The sequence below is a fragment of the Oreochromis niloticus genome, linkage group LG17, assembly GCF_001858045.2.
Source record: "Oreochromis niloticus isolate F11D_XX linkage group LG17, O_niloticus_UMD_NMBU, whole genome shotgun sequence".
Lineage (NCBI taxonomy): Eukaryota > Metazoa > Chordata > Actinopteri > Cichliformes > Cichlidae > Oreochromis > Oreochromis niloticus.
The window spans coordinates 4,729,651-4,753,294 of record NC_031981.2 but is presented as its reverse complement, the minus strand read 5'-3'; the positions used below and the strand labels follow the sequence as shown (position 1 = coordinate 4,753,294).

The 23,644-nt window shown below is 40.7% G+C and overlaps 2 protein-coding genes across 3 annotated transcripts in view; both read right to left on the bottom strand.

Moving 5' to 3' along the window:
* The window catches only part of LOC100705414 (copine-8), a 102,389-nt gene extending 92,944 nt beyond the window's left edge, over nt 1-9,445 (bottom strand). Inside the window, exon 1 of one of the 2 annotated variants that reach the window (XM_019347177.2) lies at nt 9,099-9,445. In XM_019347177.2, the coding sequence (XP_019202722.1) occupies nt 9,099-9,196 (98 nt within the window). In that variant the 5' untranslated portion in view covers nt 9,197-9,445. The remainder of the gene's footprint in view (nt 1-9,098) is intronic. The other variant, XM_003445078.5, reaches the window with a different exon arrangement.
* An 8,227-nt stretch (nt 9,446-17,672) lies between these two features.
* LOC100705678 (kinesin-like protein KIF21A) overlaps nt 17,673-23,644 on the bottom strand; it is a 43,782-nt gene continuing 37,810 nt past the window's right edge. Inside the window, exons 30-37 of the mRNA XM_005451768.4 lie at nt 23,339-23,475; nt 23,144-23,228; nt 22,961-23,050; nt 22,717-22,875; nt 22,500-22,617; nt 20,786-20,956; nt 20,477-20,673; nt 17,673-20,362 (exon numbers count right to left, since the gene is read on the bottom strand). Coding sequence (XP_005451825.1) covers nt 20,308-20,362; nt 20,477-20,673; nt 20,786-20,956; nt 22,500-22,617; nt 22,717-22,875; nt 22,961-23,050; nt 23,144-23,228; nt 23,339-23,475 — 1,012 coding nt within the window. The 3' untranslated portion in view covers nt 17,673-20,307. The remainder of the gene's footprint in view (nt 20,363-20,476; nt 20,674-20,785; nt 20,957-22,499; nt 22,618-22,716; nt 22,876-22,960; nt 23,051-23,143; nt 23,229-23,338; nt 23,476-23,644) is intronic.

The window sequence follows — 23,644 nt, the reverse complement described above, 5'->3', positions numbered from 1 at the left end:
AGTCCACAGCCACCTAGGCCTTGTGTTGCCTCCGTCTCCCCCAGCAAACATCTCGTGGTGCAGGCTGTAGGCTGGCAGACAATGGTGCTGGTACTTATGAAATGGGCTTTAAATCTGTACTTTATAGCTTAGACTATAAAAAACTCTGTGGCCCCCAGCACTTCTTAATTATTATTTTTTTATTTAAATTTTATTTAAAGTTTAAGTAAATCCCCAGGAAACAGAAACGATATCAGGTAATGAATACAAATGCTAAACAACTTACCAAAATAGTCATTAACATGTTTATTTAAATTGTTTATTATAAACCTGCCTACAGTTGCAGCTCATCTGCAAGCCACTTTGGAACCCACCCCCACCCCAGCTCTCGTTTCACATGCTTCTAATGTTAACAGTGTTACATCTGTTATGCACATGGATGGACACTGAGATCCCAGAGCCACAGCAAGACAATGTTAGCTTTGCTTTATCATAACAAATACCCTGACATTAAATGTGATAGAAAACAACTGAATATGGTGAAAACAACTTTAGACATCACTGCTAGGAAAACACAACAAATATAAATTCCTGCAAAATGAAATCCCTTAAACCCCAACCGGGTCATGGCAGATGGCTGCCCCACCCTGATCCTTCCTGTTAAAAGGGAGTTTATTCTTCCCACTGACGCCAAATGCTTGTTATAGGAGGATCAATTGATTTGGGGGTTTCACTCTATTGTTTTAGGGTATTTACCTTACAATATAAAGGTAAACTGTTGTTGTGATTTAGCGATAATAATAAATAAAACCGAACTAAATTAAAATGACAATCTTCCTTTCACTTAAGTGATCCTGACTGAACCTGCTTTTCTACAACTCCATAGTGACTTTCCATCATTTATTCCTGACTCCATGAGTGACTCGGGAATAAATAATGTAATCTTACAGCAAGTTGCTGGTGTTAAAGGTACGTGTGTCCTTGAGTCCATGTTTTATCACCTCCATTTAAAATAACACCACAGCTGTCCAACCTTGAGGGTCAGGCCATCATGTACGCTTATTTTCTGCATGCAGCAGTCAAGTAGTACATATCTGCTTTCTGTTTTTAATAGTGTGTGTGTGTGTGTGTGTGTGTGTGTGTGTGTAGCCCTTGACCTCTGCCAGTGACTTCTCTTAACTGTCTCCGTCAGATCTTTATCAATGCATTTCTTCACCCTTTAGCTTCCCAGCCAGATGCATGGTGCAGAGGGATTGTATTAGCGTGCAGCTTGCATGTTGTCTACAGTACAAATAGACACAAACATGTTGCGGCACTTTGCGCATACGCACCTGTCGACTTGCATAGCAAAAAAAACAAAACCACAAACTAAACACCCACAGTGAGCAAACAACAGAAGAACCAAGGTCGATAGTAATTTCCACAGAGTGCATAAATCTTTACTGACTTGAAAGCTCAAACCTGATTACAGAAAAGCACTCCGGCCTATAGCTTGCATATGAGACACTCTCTTGGATGTATATTAACACACTCCGAGAGCGGCTCAGAACACACTCAGAAAACAGAGCCGGGGTACAACAGACAAGACAAAAGCATTACTTTCCAGTAGCACAGAAAGGGTTTCTTCAATACAGCTTTGTCTCAGTGATTGCCACCACCACTGTGTTCTCATCCAAAATCATTTGCGCTCCCCGCTGTTGAGAACCGCATGTAAACAGACGAGGGGAGAAAAAGTGATCGGCTGCTGCGTCACTGCACACACACAGTCTTTTGTGCTTTTTGCCGGCATTGAACCAGCGCGCAGCAGGCAATTCCATCTTCCCTTCAAAGTGATGGTTGTCAGCGACGTCTTCAATAAGAGCACTATTATGCGAGCTCTATGGGGCCAAAAAGGTCAACGCAATCACTTCCCATAGAAGGAGTGGGCGTGAGCACCCTGAAAATAGATAGCCAAGAGGGTCGTGACTTGTGATGTTAAAGGGCGGGGCTGCTGATAAGTGGTTCACGAGTAGCGCTCGGAGCAAAATATAAAGCCAGGTGGTAAAATATTTTCCTGTAGCAAGAGAAACAGCAACCCACCTTTGTCCACAACAGCAAGCGTATAACTAATGATAGTAAAAGCAATGGTGACATTTAATGAAAATATACACCTGTGCACTTCCTGTTATAACAGGTCAAAAGATCTGCAGGACTTTAAGAGGGGCTTTAAAGGGTATTGTGATGTGAATCGGTCCACGGGAGGCGCCGCATGCAATCCAAAGCATGTGTCTTCAGGCGGTGTTACATGTTAGCTACACTTTATCTCAACAAATACCTTCACACTAAAAACTTTGGTGATAAGAGTCTCGTCATGAACGATAACAATTTCAGATGTCACTGCCAGGAATCCACACCAGAGGAACACAAGTTTACATCTTAACATTAGTCATCCTTTCTCTGGGGGGGTGTTGATGACCAAGAATGCGTTCATAATGGCTCAACTTTGCAAACTCTTTCTTGTGTGATCCAACCTACATTCTCCCAACCTACTTTTCATCCTTTTCTTGGCTGTGTCCCAATAACTCCAAGTGTCTTCCCTCTGCTAGCTTGTGATTCAACTAATTCACTCTTCGCTCCGTGTCAAAGCCTCGCTTCGTGTTATTTGCCCTCTCGCAAACGCTTTGTGATCAATAACACAATATGCCAATAAGGAGACCGAAATCAATCCGTTTTCCTTGCCTTGGGGAAAGATTACTGCAGACTGGAACACAATATTAATCTTTTTCAATCTTGGTGAAAGTTCAATAAAATATTTGGGTTGTCATAAATCATCATTGAAAACTTTTAAAAAATAGTCACAAGGCTTAGCAACAGAGTAACCTGTATGTTTCAGGATAGAAAAGGATTAAACCTGGAGAGGGAAAATGGTGAGGCGGTCTACAAATTCTGAGGAATGGAAATGTGGACCTTACTTTTATATTTATTGCCTAATGTGACGGTAAAATGCAAACTGCACAACTGCTGGTAACAAAGTGACAGTGACACAATACAAGCAATGGCACAGAGAGCATGCTGACACTAAGCCAGTAGTGAAGAGTTGAGAATGATGTTAAAGCTCACTTCCAGCACTGTAGCCTTCACTTCTTCCTATACCTGTTTCTACAGCAGAACCAATATGGTGATTGCTGGGAAGCGCTCTCTGGGTTGGTTTCAGACTCCGTTGGCTTTGTGTTTGTACTGCACTGAAATAAACACCTCATGTGTCCTCAATATTATAGGAATGTGTGTCTTTGTGTGGTAATGCAACTGGTAATTCTGCAACAATGTATCTCAGGCCTCTTTGCGACGTTCTATACGACTAACAAAAAGACTAACTTACCTCTTCATAGCATTCATTCCAGCCAGTGAAGTGCCAGATAAAAGTGGTAGCGCTACTGCAAGATTGTCAAACATCAAAACAGTATTTCAGCGTACGCCTGCAGTAGGCTGCTCTTTTACCGCTGCTTTACTGTCCTTTCATATACACAGCTATAGACAACACATTGTCCTCACAGTGTAACACTCTGACTAAGCAGAATTGAGTTTGCAAAGCCATTTCATTCTCCATCAAGTCTATGCATTTGAAGTAGTGATGCAGCTGTCAGCACACAGTTGTGTGTGTACATATAAACAATATTCAATCAGCATAGTTATTCAGGTGCTGTTGCATCAGCCATGTCGCCAACAGAAGGAGCTTTTATAAGTAAGTTAAATGAAAAACCAAGGAAGATGATGCAGTTTGCTCTCGGTGGCCGTCTTTTTGCAGTTTCAAACTGTCGGTATACACTTGTCAGCATATACTGACAACTCTGCTGCTAAATGAGACCTCTAAAAATAAGAGAAAAGTCAAGGTTTCCCCTGGCTAACAGAATACAATTGACCTCTTGCACAGCATGGCAGGTAAATTATTACCTCGCCTGTCCACTACCAGCTGATTTGAGGCTATATGCACTATATGTGGGACGCCCCCATTCTCCCATTGCTGCTTAAGCAATAGGTAACAACAGGCTACCAGTTCCTAACAACACTTAAGCAATGGACACACGGTCAAGGTTACATCTGAACTCAGTGTGGGCTCTGCCTGTAACATTAACTGAATTTACATTTTGTTCTTTGATAAAATGTAAATTGAATGTAAATTGAAATGTGTTGATAAACAACAACACATTTCAATATTTCTACTACTGTACTGAGAGCACAGCAGATATTGTGAATGCTCAGTGTGGACAAACATTACATTGTATCATGGGATTAGCCTTCCCTTTCTTCTTACAGAGAAATACCAAAAGCTGCAGGACTACTTGTGGTTTAAAGCAGATAGAATGACACATTTTTTCAGTGAATCCATTAGGATCACAGCAGTCGTGTGTCCCAGCCTTCAGGCCTATACAAATATGACCTTATTTTCAAATTTGGCCTCTTTTCACATTTAAAAACAGTCCCTATTTAAATGACGAACAACCTGTTTAGGCATGGCAAATAGTATGTTAAGATTCATTCAGATGCAACTGTCATCCATGAAACAATACACACATATATATGCATATATATATATATATATATATATATATATATATATATATGTATGTATATATATATATATATATATATATATATATATATATATATATATATATATATACATATATATATATATCATGAAGGTGCACTGCCAATGTTTTGCCAACAGTGATTAGTGTAAGTGATGCTTTTGTCCTCTGCATAACTATACGAGTAAGCAGGACAGAAGCAGATAACTGTTACAGTCATAAGTAACAATGTTTGCAGTTTAAGACACTTTTTTTTTTTAGCATAAACTGAAGAATAGGAAAACATATACTGGGTTGGGCTACTGGACCAATATATTGGCTATTAGTGATCAGCTAGTTGTTGATATTATTGGTTTTGTGAGAAGGAATTTCATTATTTTTGTTGCTGTCCACTTTGTCCTCAAGTCCACTGCTGGGTCGGACCGCATGGTTGAGCAAGAGCTGTGATTTGTACACATCTTGTATGCAGTGGCTTGGAAACCTGCCACTGTGTGGTTGAAGTTAAGTACTGTTGAAGCATCAAAGTGTAAGTCTCACCAGAACGTCTGCTAATCCAGAGACCATGGTAGGTCTACCAGTTGTGTGCTGCTTTGCGTTTTTGATTTCTTTAATCATAATCACGTTATACACCCTAAAAATTTATTAGGATGCTTTAACTCTGTTGATTTAAAGACTGCAAGCGCTGCATTTGTTATCTGAATGCATCATTCACATCCTTTGGTTTTTGTCCAGTTTAAAACTAAATATATCCCACCTAGGTGATATTTAGCAAGTGGGCGTATGCAGTTCATCTCCTCACACATAGCTCTTTGGATATTATATCAGCAATCGCTAGTATAGTGCTGCTAAATTACCTGTAATCATCATGACTGGATGGAACATTTTAGCACATTTCCCAACCCATATACTAGTGCAAACAAACTAAAACACTGACCCTACAGTTAAATAGAAAGCAAGTCGTCTGTACTCAACAGCACTCTATTGACTCACTACACATTTCTCGACATTAGGCTGGGTCAAGCTTTACAAGCAAAGACTTTTTCAAAACACTTTAGAATGTCATAAGCTCATGTCTGGGTTTGTGTGCTAAAAAAAAAAGACAGGTGTGTGCTGGTCAGGTCGATAACTGTAACAGAATATCTGGACTTGAGGCCATTCACCAGTATACAGTATGTGCGGACAGACTGGAATGCTTGTGTGCTTTTGTGCAACGCAGTAGGCAGAGTTGGTAGCGTATTGATTCTAGCTGATACCTCGGGCTCTCCCATCGATCAGCCAAATGTCTTCAGCACACTGCTGACTCCGAGCCGTGGTCTTATTTCCTGTCCCCATAGAATGGGAGCATTATCTGAATTAGTCAGGATTGCAAGTGAAGAGAGTGTATCAATATTTTTGCAATGGTTATGTCAAGACCGACTATACAGCAATTATATGAAGAGATCTACTTCAAGCGCCAGTCTCATCTTCTTTTCTTGACTTCTCTCTTGCGTCATCTCATTGCAGCAGGTTGTTCATGACTCAACGAGTGTCTCCCAGACGTTTGTGTTAGTTTGAGCAGCAATTAAACATGAGTGCTGAAAAAGATGACTGCAGAAAAACAGAATGGGCATCTAAAGCTTTTCAAGAATTTGCACTGAAAGGAATTCAAATTCATTCATCATTAATTGGTAGTTTTTGCACTTGTTGCCATTAAAAACACCAAACCCAAGACTTGCAATCATACTTAACACACTGCAGTCCACACTGTCTGATATCATGACCACTCACTCGCATTGTTCTCTCTTAAGCCACTGTCTCACTCTAACACCACCCTACACGCACAGAGGGGAACCTAAAAGTAGTAACCATGGCAATATTCAACACTGCCCACTGGATCCACTGACAAAAACTATGAAACAACGCACAACGTATATGATTTAAGCTCACAGAAACATGTAACTGTAGCATTCCTGCCCTCCCTTTGGTCAGAGGTGGGAGGATAGCCACTAAAACACCCCCCGCCCCCCGGGGCTGTGGAGCTGGGTGACTCAGACATTTGCAAACTCTGACAAAACATGTTCATATATACAGCTGGTAGATGACATTATCCCTCTGTTACTAAGGAGATGAAACCTTCTGGAAATACAGTAGCTACAGTGTCTGAGGCACTTGAGCAGCACTTCTATCAGCAGCATCACAACAACTTGTAAAAATTTGGAAAAAACAAAAAAGTCATCTCTGTGCAAAATATAGTGATGTAGTGTCACGGTGCTATGGTCAACTTATTTGGTTAGTATCCTATGATCCAACAAAATTCTCATTGGTTTGACAATTGGAAAACAAGGTAGCCCTACACCAACAGCCTCCAAAGAATAATCCATTATTTTTAGCAGCAGGTAGAACGTGTGGTTACATTGTAACCTGGGTTTTCTGAGTGAGAGACTATCTCTCCATTCCATACATAAAGAATATGTAATGGAGTGGAACGATAGCCTCGATATGATAGAGAACAGACAACCTGTGAAAAACACCCCCACAATCTCACTCCTGTGGGATTGCTGGATTACTGAACTTTCACTCAGAGCTCCAAACGCAGTTTTCAGGTATGTAAAGAATATGTACGTAAAGCTGCATTCTTTTAAATGGTCAGCAGGGGGCAACCCCTCTTGCTCTATAACTGTGAGCCAATTACAATTAGGCAATGAGCATCTGGTTTCACAGTAATATCCAATCTTTTCTTGCCAAGTTGGGCTTCAAAACACCAAGATGGTAAAAAAAAGAATGATCGCACGGTGGCTACATCCAATCATAATGCATATGCTCAAAATAAATTTACACCATGTCAAAATCTCCAGTGAGGCTGTATTTTGTTCAACCAGATGGGCAAAAACAAAAACATATAGTAAACATATTAAACATATTAATGCTCAACTCCCAACAAGGTATAGCTTCCAGAAATAGTAAACCAACGTTCATCTTTTTTGGGATATTTTGCCAATATCAGAATCAACCACAACCAATCCACTGGATGTTGTGTCAGTATGATTTTAGTCAATCGTCTTTGGTTGACAACAGCCTGAGTAAAATGCAGCAAGTTGAAATTCCAATAAAAATCAATAAGTGACCAAAATTTGAACTTTATTACTGAGCAAATTACTGTAAATGATAATTATTAAGATTGTTAACACTTTTAACACTGCTTCTTCGGAAAATTTCAACTTATTGTAATGTGACCCAAGGTACACATTCCCTGGGTAGGGTATTCCACGGGCAGGTCACCAGTCTATCACAGGATCAACACAGCGACAGACACTCTGACAGCCACTCCTCTTTTTTGTGTTTGTTTGGAAAAGCCACAACAATGCTCTGACTATGCAGAGTTACACAACAGCATTTTCAAAAGCGGCTTCACTTCGCTTCATCCTCGGTGCTGAACCTGTGAACCTGTTTTTTTAGTTTCTGGAAGAACTTCTCCTTTTCAAAGAACATTTCAGTTAACCATCTGAATAACTGCGGGAAATATGAATTTACATATTTCACATATTCAAACTACACAAACCTCATTTTATCAGAGCAAAACCTCGAACCTCCAACACCAACAGATGCTGCACCAGTGATGCCATTCGTCTGCACCAGAGCTTTACCGCTTGCATCAGTCTGTCCTAGTCTAAACATTTACGGATCTATCAAGTCATGACAGGACATCACTGACGGCGGTCTCTGCCTCCCTCACACTGGGGCTCTGGAGAGCATGTGTCTGACCCGTGAGGCACACAGCCCGTTGGGTGAAATGTCTATGATGTCTGGATCTAAATGTTTATGAGCAAACTGAAATGACAAAAACTGCTTTAGCTGTGCCAACATAATGTCCTCGTTTGACAGGTGACCGAGCAGCAGCAACTGTCAGCTGTCACAAACTGCGATAACAACACCAAACAACCGGGCAGACAGCGAGGCAGCAAGAAAATCCCAATATAATAAGCAATAACACCTTCTAAGGTGTTACTGCCTAATATGTCTTTGGTATCAAATAACACGTTCATACTTCAAGCTTCTGAGCGGTTGTCCCGTTTTCTCTGGTATTACCATGTTATGTAGATACACGGAGTCAGGTTGGTTTCGTACGCGGCTTATCACACTTAATAGGCTCTATAAATTTAACGAACACTGCATAGCACTTCTTCATAAATGACTCTTTGCTAACCGCAGCGAGGTTGCCATATTTCATTAACTTAATCTCCGTGTTTGCGTTGTCCTTTTTCATTAGCAGTCATAACTAGTTTTGACAGCTCGTAAGTGACGCAAAAGTGTACAATTTCGCTAACGCTAAAGCAGCCCAACACAAAAGTAAATGTAATTTCTTCACGCCATAAACTGACGCGCAGATGCGACGTTTTCCTTCCAGGCGCTGTAAAATCCGCCGAACTGAAAGTAAACGCAAACTTGGTCGGAGTTGAAGCACAGGTGACTTCCAGCTCGATGGGTTTTTTTCTCTCCCTCGTCTCCCTGTCAGACTTAAAACCAGGTAACACACACACACTCACACACACACACACACACACATTCCCCTACCTGCAGGACACCGTGATTTCAACTTTGGTGGCAGGAACAGAAGGGTTGAGCGGGTCGAAATCTACTATCGACGCCATGCTTAGGAAACTGTTGTTCATCCTGTCAGTTTTTTTCCTCCTTTTCCTTTTCCCCTTTTACCGCGGTCCTGCCCCTTTTTACGAGCGCTGAAGGAGGATAGCGAGAAACTGTGTTTGCGCCTCCTCGGCGAGAACTGGAGCAAAGGTGCCAGAGAGAGAGGGGCTGGAAGATGTGATGTCACACTACGCTCTCCTCTCTGTGTGTATTCCTCTCTTTCTATCGCCCTTCCCTCTTTTTCTTTTATTTTCATTCTGCCACACGCTTCCCGTCGGTGTCTTTCTGTCTGTGTCTCACTCCTGTTCAGTTCTGCTGACTTCTGTTTAGGTCATTGAATTTCAGCAGCCTCACATTTACAGGCATGGAAGTGCTGACAATGATACAATCGCCAATTACGCAAAAAGAATAAATGTGTCATGAAAAGTATTTCCTGTGCATGTGTGTGTATGTGTGGGTGTGTGTGCACACACACATATTTCCCCTGGCCCTGTCTCAATACTCTTATTCACATCACTTGAATTCAGTTTAATTCAGTTCAGTTCAATGTAGGCTTTTGGCTGAAACACCCCTAGCCACGTCTTCCATGGCTCTAGGGCAACAACATCCCCACTTCACCCTCACCCATCAGCCCTAGGTCAAGTCATTAATATCCTTTAGCTCAGGCTTGTGAAAAGGCTTGTCCATACATGAATTCTTCTCACGAGATAAAAATATCACTTAACTTCTTCTTCCCCCCTTTTTATATATGTACATACCAGGTGAGGCTGTTACCTACAAATGGGGTTGGGATCTTTTACTACAGTCACACAGGGTAGAACAGTGGTTGGAGACTGCGGCACCACCTGAAAAAGAAGGGGACTAGATCTGCAACCACTTGCAGTCAGCTGCCATCTTCAAATCAGCTCGGGTGCACTAAGATGGCAGTAAAATGATAATAAGACAGACCAGTCGGCTTACCAGTTACCAGACTGAATGGGGTCAAAGTGGCAATATATGCAATCTGTTCATGATAATATGGCAATTAACTGTGATAAATTGACAGAAATAACAAATCTGTTGTTGGCTGTTGCAAATCTGTTACTGTCTACACAAACAGAAATTCACCATCGATCCATCCTCTTCTGCTTATCCATATGAGGGTCACAAAATTCAAATTAAACAGAAATCCATATTAAGTACTTATATTCAGAATTCAGCTAGAATCTCAAAGAAATACAAATTCAGAAATTCTGGCACAAATACTGGCAGAGTTGCTGATTGCAACTAGATGATTATAGAAGATCCAGAACTCCAGACACCAATTGAATCTATAATAACATAAGCACTGGGCAACCTTGCTTTTATATACACTATAATGCCAAAAGAACTGATTCAACCATCTAAATCATTGAGTTCAGACATTTCAATCACTTTCATGGCTGCAGATATATAAAATCAAGACTGCTTCTACAAACATATGTGAAAGAAAGGGTCACACTAAGGACCTCAGTGAATTCCAGCTTTGCACAGCATGGACTGTACAACAAGTCCAGTCATGAAATTTCCTTGCAGTCAACTATTAGTAGTATTATAACAAAGTGGAAGCAACGGGGAGCGAGAGAAGCTCAGTGACAAGGTGGGAGGCCACATAAAATCCCAAATAGTATACGGAGGTCACCAACTGTCCGCAGAGACCTCCAAACTTCATGTGGCCTTCAGATTAGCTTATCAATAGTCCCCAGAGAGATTCATGGAATGGGATCCCATGGCCAAGAAACTGCATCCAAGCCTTACATCACCAAGTGCAATGCAAAGCGTCAGATGCAGAGGTGTAAATCATACCACAACTGGAATCTAGAGCAGTGGGGATGTGCTCTCTACAGTGACAAATCACGATTCTCCATCTGGCAATCCAGTGGACAAGTCTGGGGTTGTTTTTCAGGAGTTGGGATTGACATCTTAGTTCCAGTGAAAGGAACTCTTAATGCTTCAGCATACCAAGACATTTTGGACAATTTCATGCTTCCAACTTTGTTTGAATAGTTTGAGGATGCCCCCTTTCTGTTCCACCAGGACTGAACACCAGTGCACAAAGCAAGGTCCATAAAGACATGGTTGAGCAGGGCTGGTGTGGAAGAACTTGTTCAACATCAGTGTCTGACCTCACAAATGTGCTTCTGGAAGAAAAGTAAAAAATATCCATAAACATGCTCCTAAACCTTGAGGAAAGCCTTCCCAGAAGGGTTCAATGTGCAAGCTATGGATTGAGAATGGGATGCTATTCAAATTCATATGCATGTGAAGGCAACCACCTAACTAGTTGCAGACTGACTCAGCTTGATTGCAGCCTGATGGAAAATTTGTTTGTATTTATTAAACACAAGCTGAGGATGTTGCACACACAATACAATGCTCACTTCAAAGCTTCAAGACCAGACTTCACTAACAATCCCAGTAGTTACATTCATTTTTTTCATACCATTCATTGGTGGCAATTAAGCTGATATCTTCTTATTTTATTGCTTTCCTTTGTGGCTGTCAGCTGGTCACTGCTATTTTTTCTCTCTTACCATTTGCTTGTCTAGGCAAGACTGCCCTTTTTAGTACATCACGTGGCTTTTGCATCATGTAGTCCTCAATTAATAAAAAAAAAAAAACTGTAATGGCTGCTGCTTTAGTTGAATTTCATTATAGACAGACCTCACAAAATCATTTTAGTAGGTGGTGGTGCTCTTAAAATATAGATATGTGGGAACAATGACCATGGAGAAAGGTTTATGCAAAAATGTTCTCCCAGAAATGTAACAGTTGTTTGACGTAACTGTGGTTCTATGAGTATGTGCCAAGCTCTCTGACAGGCTTCAACATAAATTGTTTGTAATAGCCAGATATCAGTCTGCAGCCAAACCTTGGCTTTGTCCCTGTCTGTCACAAAAATGAGCAACCTATTGTAAAATGATAAATTATCATGACAGAGTCCATAAATGAAGTCAGTATAGCAATATGTTGACACAAGCTTGGTTATAAAAACATAGAAAAGCATACCTAATGCCAATGAATAAATGTGCCAAATGTTTAATAGCCAATAAAACAGAGAACTATTTTCATTTTATTATTTTGTTGTTATTTCTTGTAATATTTCACCTTCTAAATCCAATTTCTGAATATTCAGACAAATTTAAAGATTGTTGTGAAAGTTGTTCTTTGACCTGGTCCATTTTTATGCTGTTATATTATCATGGTTGTGTGAAATGGGCTCAAAGATGACAATAATACTAATTATGATTTGCTATGTGATTTTTTTCAGCATTATATCAAACAAAAGTTTTATTATGCCAGGAGAAACAAGCATCAAGCCTGCATTATAAACAGCACGTGTTGGGATTTTTAGCTGAGACACAGACTAAAAGGCATCTGCAACTTCAAGCTTGAAGTCAGTTAACTACAGTATTTGCTGTAAATGCAATAGCAAATCACTAGATAGGACCAAATCTCCAACCCCCCCCCCTTTTTTTGTCCCTAGTGGTTTGAGTCCCCACAGATTTGTTGGCTGTTTTGTTCCCTGTGGATAATCCAGCCTTCATGTCTGTCCGTGTGTCTAGACACACACTCTTCTAGTCTCTGTAGTCTGTGAGGAGATTGTTAGTGTTATTATTATTAGTGTTTGTGAAGAAACATTAATAACTGTCTCACTCTCGCTCCCCTTTCTCCACGCTAGGAGGATAAGCATCGGATTTAATTAACTGAAAGGGAGACCCTCCACTAGCAGAGAATAGAATGACAGCGTGATGAATGTGAAGGGATAAGGAGGAGAGTCGCAATATGAGGACACTGTGTGATGAGTGTGCGATTCCAAAAGTAGCTCTACAGTACTTTGAATGTTTCTCTGGAGGTGTGTATATGTGTGTGAGTTTGTAAGAGCTTATCAGGAAACACGTGTGCTAGTAAGCAAAGCAGCAAGGACACAAGATAATGTAAGGAATGTCACAAGGCCGAGTGCAATGCATGTTAAAAAAAGTGTCTACTTGTATCACATAAGTGTGTGTTTGTGAAAGCATCGTGTTGAGATGATGGAGTCAGAAGATTTTAAAATGACGCATCTTGGTATTAGTCAGTGTGTTTACTGGCTACTTCTCTAAATATAGCTGTCTTACACACACACACACACACACACACACACACACACACACACACACACACACACAGAGGCCCTGAGTTGGATGTGCAGCATGATGGTGAAAACTATTACAGCACCTTTGGGCAAACATCATACCCCTGCCCTGTGTCCATGTGGGCAGTGGGGTGGATGGGTTCGCTCGCACACACACACACACACGCACGCACGCATGCATGCATGCACGCACGCACGCACGCACACACAGAGGCCCTGAGTTGGATGTGCAGCATGATGGTGAAAACTATTACAGCACCTTTGGGCAAACATCATACCCCTGCCCTGTGTCCATGTGGGCAGTGGGGTGGATGGGTTCGCGCACGCACGCACGCACGCACGCACACACGCAAAAGTGCAAGGGCAAAAATTAATACACAGGCACAAACATACAGTATTTGCAGGTGGCACAGAAAGAAAGACAGAAGCTCAATGTAGGCGCAAACATCACATCATCACCACAAGAATGAGCACCACAGGAAGCAACACTGTCTCAGTTATACAAAAGCACACACACATGCACGGATACACAAAAAACTTTTCAGTCCATGCTGTCAGAATGATGATATCCATTAATCATAATTGAGCAGCTGAGTCCCTGGGCATGCATAAAACATGAAGCCAATTGTAACCAATAAATCCCCCACGTATAGTAATTATTACACACAACTGTGTTACCAGCTATCCATTCCACATGCTCGTCTCATCGAGGGTCACGGGGCTACTGAAGCCTAGCTCCACTGACAGTGTGCAAGAGGTAGGGTACATACTGGACGGGTCAATGTGCTCACCATCCATCACAAACTAACAGACGCACACACGCAACCACTCACACCTGCAGCCAATTTAGAATCACCAATTAACCTAACATGGACTGTGGGAGAAAGCTGCAGCATCCTGAGAAAACCCACGCAGGCACAGGGAGAAGACACTAACCAATGCATCTCTATTAAGCACCCACCTACATACTGTACAGTAACCACTGGTGTTCACAGAAGCTTTAGTGTTTTAGTATTTCTCTTTTTCCCTTGAGTAGAAATGATTGTAATTAACAGAAGAAAAGATATTTCTTTTTTATACTAGCCCACGTTTCCATTTCTAAAAAAATCTCTAAATCTCTACCCAATAGCTATCAGTGTTTTAAATCTGTATAACTTTAACAAATAGAAAATTGGAAAGAAAAGCGTCTGGACTTCTTTAAGTTGCTTGAAGACGTTTCACCTCTCATCTGAGAAGGTTCTTCAGTTCTAGGGTCAAAAGGTGGAGAGTCCCAGATTTAAGCCCTATGGGAGTGTTTGGTAGTGATGTACCAATATCATTTTTTAAGCGATAAAAAAGAATTTCATCACTACCCCCAGCAACATAAAGGTATTTTTTCTACATATTCTCGAGTTTTCTTTTACTTTTTCCACATTTTGTCACCTAATTAGCATCATGCTAGCATGTGCTGTCCCCAGTTTCACTGTGAGATCAAACCCTCACTCATCAACGGTCCCTCACGAGCAATTTTTAACTAGTGCTGTCAGTGTTAATCTCGTTAAAATGACATTAACGCCATAACCATATTAACGTGGCAAATCTCCGTTAGCGAGTTAACGGGGATCGCACCGTGCGTGGGGCTGGACGGCGCTAACGCGTTAACGAGATGACTGCGCTAACGTGTTGACGCCACGCAGCCCCAAGCACGGGGCGGGGTTAATTCGCTTATTTGTTATGGCGTTAACGTCATTTTAACAAGATTAACGCTGACAGCAGTATTTTTGACATAATGTATGTATTAGCCTCAGTGATGACCACTTAGCAACTTGGGTCTCAAGTATTAGAGTATGTTTTACAGTAAATGGAGATAATGCACATCTATGTTTCTCTTTCAGCTCAGGAATGTTGCCCCTGTGAAACATCCTGTGTGGTTATGATGTGCTAATTGACTCTTCACTGCACAGGGTTCAACTGGAGAATTCTCTGGGCGTAATAGTCACTGACATTTACATAATTCATAGTGATCTGCACTCATACAAAGAGATCTACAGTAGATGATTCAATTCAGAGTCCAAGTCCATTCTGTCAACAAGCACTTTACATTCTCAATATCTCACTGTTGCCCTCTTTTTATTCACGATCACTCGCCTAGTTTCCAACCTCTCCATTCTCCAAGTGGCTCACGGTGTCAAAGCTTTTAAGCCACCGCTCTCTAATTTCATGCTAAAACACTTTATAGACGTATTAAAAATGTTGTTCTTTCCGGTCTATTTTGCATCATAACCGAGATCCACTCAGATAGGGTGATTTCTGTACTCGCATTAGGAGAGGAGGCAGCAGCGGCTCATCAGTTCTGGTCATAAAACAGGGGCGCCGGTGGAGGATTCACTCTGTGGAAAATGGAATTTATGGTGGTGAATATTGACCGTGTCCTCCAGATCCTCATTGCTGCTGAGAAAAACGTCTTTAACTACCAAGCGGTGGGTTTCCTCACCCCTCATCTTGTCCTGCTGATTCAGTCTTTAGATTTGTTTTCATATGGTTTTAAAAGAAATGAAAAGAACATTAGGTGCTTTAGGTGTTTGTCTTTTTTTCCACGCCACATACTATCTACATTCTTCTTACCAATCACACCCACGTATATTTCAGGAAATCATCCAAAGATAAAAACAGAGAACTGCCTCTGGTCTCCCTCTGGTATTCCACTGCTTGTTTTAATTTAATTTCTTGACCAGTGTTGAAGAGGGCAAGCCACGGAGAGACAAAGCGAAATCTCCCCCGTCGCCCAGGACCATTTCACAGACAAAAATGAACTGGTATTGATTGGAATCCCTGGATAAATACGGAGCACATGCAGCTGCAGAAATCCCATTATTCAGACAGAATTAACTGTGAAACAAGGGCATCTGCTTAAGGTCCACACACCACCAATCAGTGCGTTCACTGAGCAGATTAGAGGAGGATATGTTATCTGAACTCATCACATTATGTCGCAATTAAACTGAAAGTGGAATTCCCAGTCCGCACCGTCAGCCTGACAGGTTGTAATTGATTTCTGGTGAAACCTGATCATCAGGGTTGTACCTTATGTGACAGTAACTCAGTTTTTATTAAATTCCATAAATTCCAGAGGAGCTGGTAAGACAGAGAGCTGGTGTCAGGTATGAAAACTGTTTGGCTGTTTTTCAAAAACTAGTCTTTTGAAACAGCAGCAGTAATGCTGTCTTGTTTGTGGTAGCTGACATTGCAGTCTGGTTATGTTTTACTTCCTTTATAGTGTGATATTTTTCTGCAACAAACGATCAGTCATAAAGCGTCGCGTGATGCGTGAATCCTTTCCGTGTGAATTCCCCATTAAAAGCGGTGACCTGTCTTCCATGCCACCTCAACCCCAAATCTGCTGGAGCATCCACAAGAATGTGTCATAACTGACATTACAGTATCTGTCAGAATATTATGTAGCTACATACTACAACTAAATAATTGCTTCTGCTGCATGCAGTGGCTTGTCGCAAATTCATAACTTACAAACATACAAGTTAAATTAATTACAAGTTGCAAATGTTATGTAGTTAAGTGAGTTCAATCATCCACTTGCCAGTTTGGGAAGTGTGATTTTACATGAGAATCTCAAATGAAACATAATCAATTCCCTGTCAAAATAAAAGCAGAGAAAGGAAATAAGTTATGCTGAGTTAATGAGGTTGAAAGCGGCATTGTGTGGGTGTTATGTCATCTGATTGCACTTATGAGGCGTGTTAGTATGAAGTGGAACAGAATTAAAGTTCAACACAGGACATAAGGAAGTGTCAGACACTGTTCCTCTGCCATGAGGCCAGTTAACACTCTGCTGCTCTCACTAGCTCTGAACATTGAATATCGATCCTTCTATCACTCTTTACATTATTTTTTATCTTTTTTTGCCTCCTGCTTTGTCTTTAGCAGTACACTTCAGGCAGTGCTGCTGCCTGGAGTTATAATTAAAAGGCAATTGAAATAAGCTTGCAGACAAATAATGACTTAATGGGTACAGAGAGGAAGATGTTTAAGATTCTACACATTTAAGTCATAATTATTCATAGAGCCATAGGCCAATTTATTCCATCATCCAATGGTTCATTTATTTATTTGCGGTTTTCTTTTTGTGGAGTTTGGATGTGGGTATTGCCTGAAATTGTAATTAGTCATGACAGAAATGATTAAAATAATACAGAAAAAAGCCCCATTTGTATGCACATCAAATGAAGGACAATCTGTGTTTACCTACTCAATCACTCAGGTGTCATTATACAGTACTACCACCATGTGGTCACAACATATTAATACATGATTTAAAGAAAAAAACAAGACAGACATGAAGCTTAAAAAAAAACTTTCAATATTAAAATTTATTTCCACGCTGCAACCGATCTTTTAATCACTTAAAATTGTACACAAGAGAATCAGCAGGAATGAAACGGCGTATTTACACAAGAGGAAATTTACAGCCACATTTCAAAATATAATATTACAATTAGAAGGATAATTCCGATTTAAACAGCCTAGGAACACTTAATCCCCTAGAAACCAGATGAGCTGTATTTAATCAATGGGACTGAAAACCAATTCCTGTACTCGATTTAAACTCTTTCTTGTGAGACAGAGGGAAAGTCAATTCAACTCACAAAATAAAAAGATTTTTCAGTGCAATTACCTGAGTCCCATTGACTTTACCTTTGCTAACAACTTCTACCTCGTGTATCCCAGTAAGAGCAGCAAATTTATTTAACGGATACTTGTGATAGAGTAGTTCAGGAGCAAATGTTTACCTAATCTTTTTAATGAGGGATAGCCAACATTTATCAGGTAGTGATTTCTCAGTCACTGCATACAGTTCAGGATTAATTACAGGCACTGGTAATACCTCTGTATATGGAGTCAGTCGTCTACAACAGCAAGATAACAGAGGTGTCAGATGGAAAGAGTTCAAAAACTTTCAGTGGATAAGACAACAGTCTTCTTTAAGACACCAGAAAAATCTGAGAAAAAATAAATAAATAGTCGTAGCATTTTTACACATTTGACAGATTGAATGTTCTTTTCAAATGCTTAATTGCAGCACATGTGCAGTTTACAGGTACTAAAACAGCAGAGATGAACAGTAATATACAAGAAACTGTCACAATTTGGTTGGAAAAACATGCACATACACACACTTGAAGAAGAAATGCTTTCACAAGACTAACTCATACCGTATTACATGACTTGGGAATTACAAGGTGCTTGAGTCGATCAAGATGAATGATTTACAATCACTGACTGTAAATCAGGACTGCGCATGGCATATGACGAATGTTTCATAAAAGCACTTGCTGCCAGAGCAGTGCTTCAGCTGTGCAAGTGTCGTACAACTATCGAAGACGGGCAGAGAATTACGCTCAGTGGATTACCTTAACGTGTAAAAATAACGGGAAGTACAAAGTAAAAGACCAAGAGATGCTTTCGAAAAAAGCATCAACCAGAGGATTGAGAAACCGAGCTGATGGCCGACTATAATCGGAAAAAGCTGTTCAGTGGGAAATGTGAACAAATGTTCATTATTACCTGTCCTTAAATGGTTATCCCGCTCAGGTTTTAAAAAATTACAGAAGAGTTTCTTTTTTAAAACACGGTCCTAACGTGCTAACATACGCATTCAAAAATGATCACAATCTAACATTTAGTAAGTGTTTGGCCACACGCAGAATCAATGTGCGGACAAATGCAATAAATAATAGATGTGCTGCTAGCTAGCTAGCATATTTTTCCGTCTGTTTTTGAATTTTAAATATAATTTAATGTTCAAGTAGTTTCATAATTGAGCTGTCTCTTTACAGAAAGACAGGGCAGTATATGTTTTCTGGTCACCGTGAAAAGTATCAGCTAAACTAGCTAAAAGCTAACCTGCCTAGCAGGTACTGTTAGCCTTTTAAGCTAGGAAAGTTAACTTTATTTTATGTGGTTCAGATTTTTAGAATTATGGATTTATATTGTTATTTAAAAATATTACACTACACTTTGAATTATTATGGGTTTTAAAATGTATTTTGCTGTTATGTCTGACAAAATAGCCTTTTTCAAAGGTAATGTTTCAGCAGATAATACTCTCTGCTTTTTAAGGCAATATGTAATGTAGGAATAGTGCTTTTTTAATTTTAAGTTTAATCCTGACTAAGCCTTGGACTGTATAAGAACTGTGTTAAAGGAGCATGGTGTATGCCTTATTTTGAGGCCTCTACTTTAATCTGATGGGTTTGGCAGTAACAGCTCAATATTAAGACCATATGCAGCTTCAGTTGGTCCTTGGTAACTGAGAACACATGCATACATAAAGAGACCAGAACAACAATGCCAGAAAGACACAATACACTACCCATCATGTGAACAAAAAGAACAGACTCACAGTTATTGCTGGAGTATAAATATTTCCGTGTCTTGTCTTGGGACACAGACTTTTTCAGCAGTCTTGGTTTTGATGAAGAAAAATTGGTGCAATGAAGCAAATAATTTAATGTTTTCCTTTTTCTTAGTAGCTCTGGCAAAAATGAATAATATGCATAGACAGTATCCATGTTGTCTTGCATTGAACTGACAAGGAATGTTGAATACACCACAAACTCCTGGATCAATAAATCCATACTTTTCTTTTCACTCTATTACTGTCACAGCTATGAAATGAGCTGGCAACTGAAGCAGTTCTATGATTATAGGAGCTTGAGAGGTTCACGGATGATATTTTGACCTAAAATGTCAGTAACGCTACTCAGCTGGAAAGAATGATTTCCCTGAAACTATTCCAAGTGAAGAATCAGGGATGTTTTAAGGTTATTCTGGGCCTATCCTGCCATACCTATTGATCTGGGACCCTCTCTGGGTTTCCCAGTCAGTAATTTCTCAAGTCGAAGATGTTATAGAAACTTTGCAAATGATTCATGTTGACTGACTGATGGCCAGTGGACAATCCTGTGTCATTAAATCCAGCAGTCATTAAATTCCATCCTCCAGAGAGCCTTTGGCTTCCCAAATCTTCACAGTTCGGTCACTGTCGAAAACACAAAGGTAAAGTTTGTGATAATAATCAAAATTTTTAATTTTAAGATGGCAGGATCGTAGTTCAACACTACTGACTAGTGTTCAAATATGTTTGGAGACTTACTCAGAGGCAGTGAACAGTTGGCTGCTGTTAGTAGCCAGGCCGTTGATCGGACTGTCGTGTCCTTGGACCTCACCGAGGGGTGCTAGCGAGTCAGTGTGCCAAAGGCGCAGCAGCCCTCCTCTGCACCCACTGAGCAGAACCGGGGAGCCTGGCACCACGCCCAGAGCGCTAACCCAGTCTGCCTTGGCATTGACCGACTAGTAGATGCAATAACAGCCAACAGTTAGTGTAGAGTTTATCAGATTTATAAGAGTTTAAGTCACTGATATAAACTTTTTAATCTTGGGAAAAATCTTTGATGCGCAATACCTGTAACAGTTTCTTACTGGCCAAGTCCCACTTTTTAATATAATAGTCTCTGGAGCTGCTGTAGAAAAAGTCTCCATGGACAGTGAGAGACTCCACGCTGTCCTGATGGACAGGGTCAAACGTATGGCAGGAGGTGATGCTACCCTGAGCACCCTCTGTCACCTCAAACATCTGAAAAACAAGCACATTTATTCTTTATATATCTGGTAGTTATCACAAAGTTTGACTGCTGTTCATCGTTCACTGGAAGTACAGTTAGGGCTGGATCAGTTGATCCTCAATCCTCCCTTAGTTATGCTGTTAGTTATGCAATCCTCACTATCCTGGCAAGCAAAATATTACTCCACTGTAATGGACAGTTGGTAGTACTGCAGGACAAAAGTGTTAGTCTAACAGAAAAAAATGAAGATATGAAGAGAAACTATGAACTCTGAGAACTTGTGATCCATATCCTCCCCTCGCAGTTTAAAATCCCTGAAAGTGGGGACGTCTCTCCCAGAGCTCCAGTTCGGTGACACCATGTGCATCTTGTAGAGCAGTGGTCCCCCCCCCACCACACACACACACAAACACATCCTCCAACTCTCTTTTGTGAACAATGAAAGAAATAAAAGTAAACTGCAATAAATTACAGGCTGCAATAAAATAAACTACTACCTCTTTTAAATAACAGAAAAACGTGTAGTATTTTTTTAGAATGTGTAAAAATATTCAACATTGCTATTAATACATTTTTCAAAAAATGCCTCTCTGTGCAGAATGGGTTTAAAAACATTCTGTGGCAGGATCAGCCTGATATTATTCATATTCGACTGTAACTTTACTGTTTAAAGAGCGAACATCTTCAAAGTTTCAGGAGTAGTTAGTCATTATAAGAAGTGTTTCTGCCAGGGATGCCTACCTTAGCACCACCATTGTTCAGGTAAAGCAAAAAGCAAGATATCATCGTATTTTTTAGTCTTTGGCTTGGAAAGAAGTTGGTTTGGAAGCATATTTGGCGATGCTTAATCCTCTGCTTTGCGTTTGTGTGGGAGCCCTGTCAAAAACCTGTCTATTATGCTAGCAGTGTCCAAGCATTCTTGCACTCCCCTTGCAGTGCCTCTGCACCCCCCTAGGGGGCACCCCCCACACTTTGGGAGCCACTGTTGTAGAGAATCACTCACTTTACACCGCTGCCAAGAGGAAAGCTTTCAAACTACGGGCAGCTTGGACTGTTGGTGTGATTTGGCCTGTAAGGCGGCGGCTGGAGAGGTTAAAGAGGTGTGCTAACATGCCACTGGGCCATAATCTATCCAGCAGCTATAACTAAATGCTGATTAGTGCACCGTTAAACTTGAAGAGATTCAAATGATGGCTGGAGGGCAAAAGACTGGAGTACTGATTTTGCTTGCCGGATGAGCATGTCCCATGGATAGCCCTAGGCTTCTTGGGCTTCCCATGATGCGGTAGGCGCTTCCTCTTCATTCATCTTTTTCATCTGTATTTCTAGATTGTGCATGCTTCCTCACAGAGGATCAGCTTATTTTGGAGCTTTTTTTGTAGGGTCTTTACTTTGCAATATAAAGTGCCTTGAAGGAACTGTTGTAATTCGGTTTTATTTAAAAACAGAATATAATTCAACTGATTTGAGTTGAAAATCCTATTCAGACTATATATCTATATATATAGGAAGCTGCTACAACACGTATGGATACATTTTTGAGTAGCTTCCTACTTTAATATGATGGTCTTTGGAGCCGGTGAGCACCAGGTCCTGCCCGTTGCCCAACTTTTCGACTGTCAGACACATAACAGGCCCCAGATGGCCAGTCAGCTTCCCCGTAGATACAAATCTAAAGAAAGAGGAGTCAAATTAAGAAATCATTACCAAAATAAATACCTCCTATGAAACTGCTTATAGCTAAAACTCTATTGATGTTACTGTAACTCACTTGCGGAGGTCCCACATGCGGACAGCATTGCCAGCAGCAGCATACAGGAAGGAGCCAGTGTGGTTGAGAGTAATCTGATTGATCTGACTCTCTCCAGGTGGGATGGATAAACTCCGAGCAGAAGAACAGGTGTCTCCTGAGCCCACCTGTCCCGACGACCTTACACGCATAATAAAAATGCATAATAATAAGATGACGATAAAACGTAATGACAGATGCTGGACGGAGGGGCACGTGAACTTACGTGAGTGTGCGGATACACTTGGCAGAGTCTCGTATGTCCCAAACTTTGATGTAAGCAGTGGAAACGGTGAAGACAAGGCTGGAAGTGTACCTATAATAACAGCAACAAATAACAAGAGGACGTAATCGATCCAAAGATTACATACAAAAACCAGCGTTACTAGTGATTCTAGTATTCTGGTACCTGACTGAGACGACACTGCTGGGATGATCAGCCAAAGACATGATCTCCTGACCTGTCACCAAGTTCCAGACCTTACATGTCCGGTCTAAGAAGACGCACGAGCACAGGTCAGATTAATAAACAAAAAGGAAAAAAAAAAAATCATAGAAAACAGTCTTGTCATGGTGGCTGTTTGAAAGCTGGTGCAGTTTTTACCTTTAGACCCTGTGAACAGCAGGTCATCAGTGGCGTCTACACAGAGAACAGGCTTGGTGTGGCCCTCAGCTACATAAACACACTGAAGTTTGCCCCCCCGACTGTTCTTGGGGCTTGTTACAGGGTTGATGACACCCCTACAAACATGACACAACATTTTAGACTTTATTCATCATTTTCACTAATCAGGTTTCTGCACCAGCAAAGCCTTGTAGCGGCATACTGTAGCTACAAGGCTACTGTAGCTGTAAGTGCTTAAAGCAGTGACAGAATGAAAGGGAAAGGAAGTACAGAGTTAACTATTCC